This window comes from Corvus brachyrhynchos, unplaced genomic scaffold (assembly GCF_000691975.1).
Source record: "Corvus brachyrhynchos isolate BGI_N302 unplaced genomic scaffold, ASM69197v1 scaffold101, whole genome shotgun sequence".
NCBI classification, from domain to species: domain Eukaryota; kingdom Metazoa; phylum Chordata; class Aves; order Passeriformes; family Corvidae; genus Corvus; species Corvus brachyrhynchos.
In genome coordinates, this window is record NW_008237239.1 from 10,165,394 (window position 1) to 10,175,374 (window position 9,981).

At 35.3% G+C, this 9,981-nt stretch overlaps 1 protein-coding gene across 9 annotated transcripts in view; it reads left to right on the forward strand.

Annotated features, from left to right (window-relative positions):
- The window catches only part of HFM1 (HFM1, ATP dependent DNA helicase homolog), a 36,472-nt gene that overhangs the window by 7,573 nt on the left and 18,918 nt on the right, over window positions 1–9,981 (forward strand). For 8 of the 9 annotated variants that reach the window (XM_017729924.1, XM_017729928.1, XM_017729925.1 and 5 more), the window contains 11 exons: window positions 480–527; window positions 2,240–2,310; window positions 2,804–2,936; window positions 5,141–5,292; window positions 5,639–5,716; window positions 5,860–6,021; window positions 6,749–6,837; window positions 7,491–7,534; window positions 7,626–7,727; window positions 9,092–9,237; window positions 9,649–9,743. In XM_017729924.1, coding sequence (XP_017585413.1) covers window positions 480–527; window positions 2,240–2,310; window positions 2,804–2,936; window positions 5,141–5,292; window positions 5,639–5,716; window positions 5,860–6,021; window positions 6,749–6,837; window positions 7,491–7,534; window positions 7,626–7,727; window positions 9,092–9,237; window positions 9,649–9,743 — 1,120 coding nt within the window. The remainder of the gene's footprint in view (window positions 1–479; window positions 528–2,239; window positions 2,311–2,803; window positions 2,937–5,140; window positions 5,293–5,638; window positions 5,717–5,859; window positions 6,022–6,748; window positions 6,838–7,490; window positions 7,535–7,625; window positions 7,728–9,091; window positions 9,238–9,648; window positions 9,744–9,981) is intronic. The other variant, XM_017729933.1, reaches the window with a different exon arrangement.

The following is a 9,981-nucleotide window of genomic DNA, read 5'->3' on the forward strand; positions in this document are numbered from 1 at the left end:
AAAGAGAAGAACCCTGTGGTTCCCCTGGGATGGTGTGACTGGGGGCAGCTCTGTGGAAAAGTGCCTGGGGTCTGGCAGACAGCTTGCTGAACTTGAGTGAGCAGCGTGCCCCAGCAGTAACAAAGGCCAACAGCATCCTGGGCTTTGTTAACACAGCTAGGGAGTTAAGAGAAGTATTATCCCTTTCTTGGCACTTTTGAGACCACACCTAGATACTGCATCAAGTTTTGAATCCCTGGTATGTGCAAGACATCCTTAAACTGGAGTAAGTTTATCAAAGGGCCATCATGATGGTCCTTTCAAATGATGAGCTAGTGACCTCCTTGTCCTATCCCATCATCTCCTTTATATCACCTGGACCTTATTATAGCCTTGAAGCTCCTTACAGAATACACAGCTGGGGGTCAGGAAGATATTTGTCTTGGGTATTGGTTGAAAATGAATCTGGTTTTATAAATGTACTATTTTTACTTCTTTAGGAACTACAGGAAGAAAATTGGAAATTTTGAGGGCTGTTACAGAAATACGTATCCTTGTATTTGCTGTATCTGAATTTCCTGATTTTATTACAGTGCTTTTACATTTGCAAAATTATAGTGTTTAATTTGTAGCCATAGGAATTAATGCATGCCATTGTAAGGGTTTCAATTTGTAGTATAATGCTGGGAATCAAGTGTTGAATAGGTGTTTATCCTTTTGATTTCCAAAGCTAGAATGAAAATAAGACAACTTGTAGATCATTCATTCCTAAAAAAGCTTATTCTTATTTCAAACATTCAATTTTTATCATCAAAACTTTAAAACGTAAAATGTAAAATTTTAATTTGCATAATATATATTTCAGCCATTTTATATGCAAACACACATATACACATGTATCCCCATACACTTTAAATAAAGGAAAATTGAATTATTATTTAGTCTTACTAGGAAAATGGAATCTTACTTTCTGTCCCATTTTCTTAGAAGAAAATTAACTTCAGGTATTCCTTGTTGGTCTGTACTTAGGTTGTAGTGTGCCTATACTGTATTTCCACTGGTTCTTTAAGCAGATTTTACCATAATTTTCTTTCTTCTTGGCCCTGCCTTAAACATGTAATATAATAGACTGTTCATCTCTATCTGTCAATTTTTTTTTTTTACATAGTCTTTTCAATATTTTATTTCTAGTAACTTGTCAAATGGTGGGTTAAATATCAGAAAGAGGATATGTCTATATTCAGGCACCTTAAATTCATGTAAATACCTTTAAAAAGTCATAATTTTCAAAATGAATAAGGACTCCATTGTTGTGAATTTACCAATTACAGTCATTAATGCTTTGCAGTTTGAAAACAGATCACTTATTTAGAGCAGCAATTTTAAATAAGTTTTTTCTTAAAAGTACTTCTTTAGTCTAATGTTACTTGTTTATCTTTCCCCATTTTTAATGTTTAACTGTTTTTATTTCTTGCTTTACTCCTGTATCTTTTCCTCTGCAGTCATTTACTGTAACATGGATCCGAGGCCTTAGCAGTTTGTTGTTCTTGTTGCTGTCGGTGTCATACCTGACTGTGTGCTCACCCTCAGCCTGATGAGATGGTTACAGTCAGTCTGCTTGTGTGGCTGCACTGCAAGTCCAGGCAAGGCTCAGATCACTCATCTGGATTTGTAACCTAACAATGCTCTCTTTTCATCTTCCACATTTTTTAGATAAAAACTTAAATGTGTGTTGTCTGAAGAACACACATTATTGGCAACTGAAAAATATCTTTAAAATCACAGTCAGCAGTAAGTGATCATAGGTGAATTTGTCTGCTACTGTTATATCTGGACATACAATATTATGCTAATTAATTTGTGTTATATTACAAATATTATATGACCACTGACACCTTAGATAGGCTAACAGCAGTGTTCTGCTTGTTCTTGTATCTGGTCTGTCCCTTGCAGCTTCCTGTTCCGTAATTGTATGCTGTTCCATGAAGCCTGTGCCAGGGAGAAGGTTCTTGATTATTGGTATAGTCCTGAGACCTCTCAAATAGGTTGTGGTTTTTTCAGTGATACAGAATATATGGCACACCAAGAATCTAAAACTACTGAATCATTTAATAGGTTACTTTTGGATAACTTTTTACAAGCCTGTGAAGTATTGTGGTATGTTTTAAGTTTGCATTTAGATTGCAAGAACAAGATGCACTTACATTCCAAAATTTTATAATTTACACTGTAGTATTTTAAATTCCTTAATGCTCTCAAGCTACACAATTTAGAAGTATTTTTAAGGAGTTCCCATATTTTAACTATGCACAGTCAAAAGCTTTGGATGATGTAAGTATGGAACATAAACTGCAGCTGCAAGTAGTACTTTGTAAATAAATTTAAGTGGTACTTTGATATTCAGAACATGAAAGGGGTTAGAAAACTCTAATTTATCTAGAACCTCTTCCTGGAATAGTTTATTAGGGTTGTGCTTAGGTGGGAGAAGAAACCAGAAGAACTTTTTAAATGTTTTTCTCAGTTAAAAATACATTTGTGTGAAGATAAGAATTATATTTATATTTATGCATACAGATTAGTAATATATTTGCATGGGGGAAGGGTGGGTGGATGAGTGAGTGAGTGAGTGACATGGGTGAGTGACACTGCGGAGGAGGAAAGAGGGAAGAATCAGCCTTGTCACAGGAAAATGAGGGAGCCTGACATGGACATATCTGGCTTCTAAGACAGTGGAGGATAAAATGTGTGGGAAGGAAGCACAATCATGCAAAACTTTAATTTGTCATTGTTGTAAACTTAACAGTACTTGGCAATTCTTTCCTAGCTTTTATATACAGATAGGAACTTTGTGATTTGTGCTCCAACTGGCTCTGGAAAGACTGTAATGTTTGAGCTAGCTATTACCAGATTACTCATGGAAGTCCCACAGCCTTGGTTAAATATTAAAGTTGTTTATAGTAAGTATTCTGCAGCTTTAAACATTTTGGTGACAGAGTAGAAGATGTCATTCTGCAAATGCAGAGATCTGGAGTGAGTCCAGGAATAATATAGAGATTAAATACATTAAGAAATTGCAACCGCCTTCATTCTTTAAGAAGTTGGTTTAGTGTTTATTTGTGTTACCATTGTAACTATTATTAATATTTAACAGTGTTGTGTAATTGTAGTGTTCAGCATTGCCTATGCAAATAAAAATTAGAAAATCTTGTAAGCAGTTTGTCCTCCAAGAAGGCAAGACGTACACAAAAAGGTAAGGAGAAAGCAAAAGAAACTAAAACAAATTCTGAGTGCATGATTTCTGGCTGACACTATCTTTTGTATGGCTGTCTGTTGCTCTGAGGTGAAGATCATATTTTCCAGTATTCACTTACCTGGCAAGGTTTCCTGCTGTTTTCTGTATACTACCTCAGAGATACCAGAACTGTGATCTTCATGAGTTTAATTGATCTGTGTAGGAATATGAAAATACTTGGAGATAGTCACACCAATTACATTTTTTTTTCTTTCCTTCCTGGAAAACTGAGTTCATATCATGTAAATTGGATTAAATTGGTGATTTTTGTCTCAGTTTTAGTTTATTAATACAGTGATATATTTGTCAGTCTTACTATTAAAGGTTTCATCCTTATATTTACAAAAGCTTCATATTCCTTTTTTTTAATTCACTTTTTTTCAACTTCTTACAATAAAGCTAGTGTTGCTTTAGAGTTTCTGAATTGTGAACTGATCTTAGAAACAGGCATGTGCTACAGGTTCTCTGTCAGCTGAACAAGGCTGAGTGTATGGTAAGAGTTTCTGCTTGCTGTGGTAGAGTTGATACAAGTTGGTTGGTTGGAACTGTCAGTAAGGAAGCAGTTACCTGCTAGTGGAGTTAGATCTGCTGACCTTTCCAGGTTCCACAATGATGGAGAAGGGGACTTGTCAGTTTTCTGAATGTTGGAACAGAGGTGGTAATCAGACTATGTCCTGCTGGTGTGAGCACTGGTGTCTGGTTCATCAGTGGCCCCATGTATGTGAATTAGCTTGCAGTAGTTCTGTAGAGTTGTTTGCCAGTAGTTTTGCATCGAAGGACTGTAGTTCAGGAGCGATCACTTGCTTCTCGCATTCTTGCATTGCTAAAGATGATTAGCTTTGTGATTTTGTGAGTTACTTGCTGGTAGCTTCTGAAGCTAATTATTTCTCTGATACTCTTATGAGATTTTACACCTCTTTCTGAAGTAGAGACTGGTTCTTTAAATCTCTTCCTTTTAGAGATCATTTGCAAGCTAATATGCAGAAATCACTGGTATTCCAGTGGCCCTAACTAACCTAGAATGCATTCACTGCAAGATCTGTTATACTAGGGCTGTTTTCAGGTCATGCATAGATTGCCTCTTTCTCTTAAATCACTGCATTTTCCATATAGATTAATCATCCAGTATAGCCTTACGTGTGTTGTTAATATCAATCTTTATTGAGAATTACATGTGATTTCTGGAAAAAAAAAGAATCTGCAAAAGTACACTGTGTATCCTCAGGAAAATGAATATGAGTAGATTGTTTTAGGAGTCTGTTCATGAGGACCAGCATGAGAACGGCTACCTGCTGTGTTAGCTGCTTGGTATGACCCTACACGTAATTGTACATTTGATTTAGATAGAATACCAGAAGAAATAAAAGTCTGTCTCTTGCTCTTGGATGGTTTCTCATATATAACCTCTTTTCTCTCTGAATACAGAGTACTCAAATCATTCTTAACTGGGAAAAGGTTGGTATTTGTATGATCTTCCATTAGAAAAGATGTATTTCCTGTGGTTTCTTCCATCTGTGAGAAATCCTTTGATAGCTGAATGATTGTTTCCATGTGGTACTGCAAAAAAATCAAACCCAACAGGATACAGGATTAAGAGAGAGCATAAATAATCTTAATTAAAGGGTTCTGTTTCTGTTTGCTGATGGGAAGAACTAGGGCCCAAAGCTCAACACTGATTGTGCACGTGGAGTAGGATAATAAGGACAGTAACACCAGTTACAGATTTTATGGTTCTGGAAGCAAAGCTGAAAATTAGGGAAATTAAATTCAAGAAGGCATCTTACTAAAGAAACTAAATGCATACATTTTTAATACAGTTGAAGATTTGGTTTTCCTGATTTAATTTTCATTATTTGGTATTGTTTTTAGTGGCTCCAATAAAAGCCCTATGCAGTCAGCGTTTTGATGACTGGAAAGAAAAATTTGGACCTATAGGACTGACCTGCAAGGAACTGACAGGAGATACACTGATGGATGATTTATTTGAAATACATCATGCTGACATTATTATCACTACACCTGTAAGTTTCATTCCAGTTCTTGTAAGAACTTAGAATAAACAGACATTAGCAGTCTTGTATTTGTATGCTGCTAGGACTGCTCCTTTTTTTGGTAATACATAGCAATTTTATGATCCTTTTGTTTGCACACTGCTGTACATACTCTCAGTTCATATTTTAAAAGTTAGTAATATAATAATGTGCCAGGTGAAACATAGATGGCATTAGCTTGAATTTGTTTAATTGTTTCTGTTTAAAGATTTATTAAAGTTTAGGCATATCTGCGTGTACTATAGTCGTGGCATATGTTGGCCTTTAAAACATCTTTCAGCTTCTGTTGTTTTGATTGTTGGTTTTTTCCTCCAAGGAAAAGTGGGATAGCATGACTAGAAGGTGGAGAGACAACTCTATAGTCCAGCTTGTACGACTGTTTCTCATTGATGAGGTAAGAAGATGAATGAGGGTTTATGCACTGGTTTTGTGTCTTTTGTGAAGATAAAAGGAAGCTTAGAAAATATTACATTTATTTAGCACACGTCCAGATTGTCACTGGAGAAGTATTAACAAGTCTTTTAAAATTCCTGATAGGTACACGTTATAAAGGATGAAAGCCGTGGCGCAACTTTGGAAGTTGTAGTCAGTCGGATGAAAACTGTTCAGGCTTCTCTTTGGCGTCTGTTAGAGAGTCATGATGCTGTTCCTCCCTTGAGATTTGTAGCTGTTTCTGCAACAATCCCAAATACTCAAGATGTAAGAGTTACATTTTAACTGTATTTTGATCAATGGAGTTGTCTTTTATAAAATTTATCTGGAATTACAATTTTAGATTGATAGCAAAATTGTAATTTTTAAGCTGTCAGCTGAAGACAGCCGTGAGGCTGCTGCTAATTATTATAATGTTGCTAAGATTACCTTCAGCCATATGGAATTATCAGCCATGTATGGACATGCTTCAGTTTTAGACTTTTGTTTGTGATTTTTGCCTCTTACATAAAAATCACAACAGACTAGAGATTTCAGTCCAAATTATATTGGTCCTGCAGAAAGCAGAACTTCACCTGTGATTTTAAATGGTAAAAATAGTGTTCATAGTTTACACCTAACAAAAGCTAATTAATTATTCAGTGATGGTATTAGAACAGGAGCATGATTAAAAGAAGAAATTTATCTTTTCTGTTCTACTTCTTTTTTAAAGATCGCAGAATGGCTTTCAGATAGTAAGATGCCTGCTGTATGCCTGAAAATAGATGAGGATCAACGACCAGTGAAGCTACGCAAAATTGTTCTTGGTTTTCCTTGCAGTGACAATCAGACAGAATTCAAATTTGACTTAACTCTTAACTACAAGATAGCTAGCATTATACAAACATACTCGGAACAAAAACCAGCACTTGTGGTACAACAGCTTTTTTTTATCATGTTTGAAATAGTTACTTTCCTGAAAGTGTTGATTCAAAAAAGTATCTTTTGTTTATAGTTTTGTGCCACAAGAAAAGGAGTACAGCAGGCTGCTTCTGTTCTTGCAAAAGATGCTAAATTTCTACTGAGTATAGAACAGAAACAAAGGTATTTTTCTATTTAAATTGGAAATAAGTGTTTGTACATTTTAGTAAAACTGTGGTATCTGTGAAGAAAGCTGTTGAGCTAATACAGTTTCTAGCAGAGGAGTGTGCAACAAAATCATCATCGCAGTTGACATTCTTTTTGGTAAATTGGCACTCCTCTTGGGAAGTTCTGTTTGCTTCTCAGAGTTTTAGGATACTTTTCACAAACATTAAGTTGTTTCTCTAAACTGCTTTCTAAACATAAAAATGCTAATTCTTATAAGACCTCTAAGACCTTGAAGTGCAAATATTAAGCATATGAATAATTGAATTGGATGTGATTTTACTATGTTTTAAGTTAAGCTGTAAGATGTCTTTGCTTTATCAGATACTGTTAATATTAATTATTATTTACTTCAGGGTTGCCTAGTCATGGCAGCTGCAGAAGCTACCTCCTGACTTTGGAACTCAAATGTGATCTTATTTGTCTTATGTGAACAACACATAAGGATTGTAGGTGGTGACTTGGAAAGATGACCAGGCTCGAAAGGCTGCAATAGCTGCCCCAGAGAGTCAGTCTGTTCCCTCTGTAAAGATGGGAAAGGTGATGGTTGAAAATATCCAAAGAATGTATATTTTTTTAATTTTATTTTTTTATTTGTGTGTGTTGCATAGATTACAGAGGTTTGCAAATTCTTTGAAAGACTCCAAACTGAGAGGTAAATATATCCTAGTATTTCTCTGCTCTGTGATTGAATATTTGCTTGAGAAAACTTAGTTAAATGATGTATATAATTATTTCATTATCAGACCTTTTAACGTATGGTGTGGCTTATCATCATGCGGGTATGGAGATGTCGGACAGAAAAATAATTGAAGGAGCTTTTACTGTAGGAGACTTGCCAGTACTTTGTAAGTAAATTTAACTATGAAAGCCAAAATGTCATTTATGTATCCTGAAAAGATTGCAGTTTGGAAGTGGTAATATTTTATGGTTCTATAGTTTGCTTAACCTTTGGAATTTGTGAAATCCAGGTAAAAGTGTTCTTGTGTTTCACATGCACTTTTACCCTGTGAGGCTACATATGCACTGTTACTAAAGACTAGAGAACTTCTTTTCACCATACATGGAGGTCATCCCCCTCATATGTCCATATAGGTCTGGCCATGTCCATGTCCATTTCCTTTTCCTACCATTGAGCCTTCCCACTGAGGTAGAGCTCTATGCTAGTGTGCCTTTCCTCTGAATTTCTGAGATGTTTTCTTTGTCTGTGTCCTTTGCAACTGTGGCTTCCCTGAAGGTAATCATCTACATTTATGTGTCTTAGGTGGGCAGGATACGATTTTCAAACTCCCATGCAAGGTGTTGTGACTGATGGGGAGGTCCCTAAGAAATATTCCTTCTGTTGTTACATGAAATGAGAAGGGATTTGAGATGTGATTATCTCATCTCATCTGGGCTTTCTTTTTCTGTAGAAAAAGGTCCAGACCCTATGGGGAATTGTCTGTGTGGTTCATGTACAACACTAAAAGATTCATGGATTTTTTTTCTTTTCTGTTTCAATAGTCATATGAAAAAATAATATAATTACTAATTTTAATTTTCATTTAATTTCAAAAATAACTGGAAATTTCATTAATCCTTCGTTTTCCTAGCAGAATAGTAATATCAGTTGGCCCATATGACTGGCTTTTTGTGTTGAATTCTTGCCATCCCATATATTCTTCAGAGAAAGTTAATTAGACAACATGAGTGTAAGATAACTTGCCACACACTTGATGGATGTTTTCCATGTGACAGTGTGTATTGGTAAGGTGTTGTGATAGTATTGGTGGTGATTCTGGTTTGGATGGATGGATATAATCAATGCTAATGACTGATGACTTAAAAAATTATATCTTAAAGATATTGTCCACTACTAAGTAAGATGAAGTCATGGCTGTATTCAGATATATACCCTTGAAGAAATAAGAATAATCTTTCTTCATTGTGTGTCTGTTATATTGAACATGGATCAGATTCTGGATTATCTCCAAATATAAAGCAATGTTTAATTAAAAGAATCTGGGATGTAATTTGTTACAGAACTTGAAAATGAATGCTGATGATATGCAAGTACCTGTAATCTACATCAAAATCTTTGTGGTGCAGAATGCCCACTGATTCCACTAGAAACTAAGAGCTCATAGGCATCAAGAGTTAAGTCACCTATTTGCTGCTTGTTTAGTGTCTGCCAGACATTTTGATGGTGTTCATATACTTTGATCTGATGTAGTTACTACTAGCACCCTAGCTATGGGAGTCAATCTACCTGCACACCTGGTGGTTATAAAATCCACAATGCATTATGTTGGAGGAGTGTTTCAAGAGTACAGTGAAACCGATATTCTGCAAATGATTGGGAGAGCTGGAAGGCCTCAGGTAAGTGAATGTTTTATTGTATTGATGTTATCTATAGGCATATTAGTAGAAACTATTTTTGTCAAAGAAAGTACAATGCCGGGAATTTTACTGCAACATTTGGTTTTTAGAGGGTTATTAATACTTAAACTACTCCTAGGTAACTTTTCTGTTGAGAAAGAAATCTGTTTGCTTTTGTATTGTCCATCAAAAATTACTGCTTCACCTTGCAGTGGAAGATCTGAAGATTACATTTGGGTTACATTGTGAATGGGGATTAGAGAGAAAGTAGGAAGCTGGCACACAATAGCCATTTTAGACAGGATTTTAAGAAAAGAATTTTAATGGACTCAACAGGTATGTGATGCAAATTCAACCAGATTTTTTTCTAAGAACTAGAAGGCAGCTTTTATATGGGGTTTTATTTTTCAGTTTGACACTACAGCTACAGCAGTTATTATGACTCGTTGCAGTACCAGGGAGAGATATATACAGATGTTAAATGGTGCTGATATAATAGAGAGCAGGTAACTGAGTATTTTTTTATAAGACTCTGTAGATAGTACCAAAGCTTCATAGTTTCTACAGAATGGTTTTTTTTCAGATGGGTTTTGGGGTGTTTCTTTGGTGTATTTAGAAGAAATCAAGAAAGAATTAAGGAAAATAAAACTAAGCAATTCAGGAGTTTAATGGTCTCTTGCTTTATCAGCCAAGAGAATCTTTACAACATCTTAAGCTCAAAAAAAAAAATAGTTTTAGATTCCT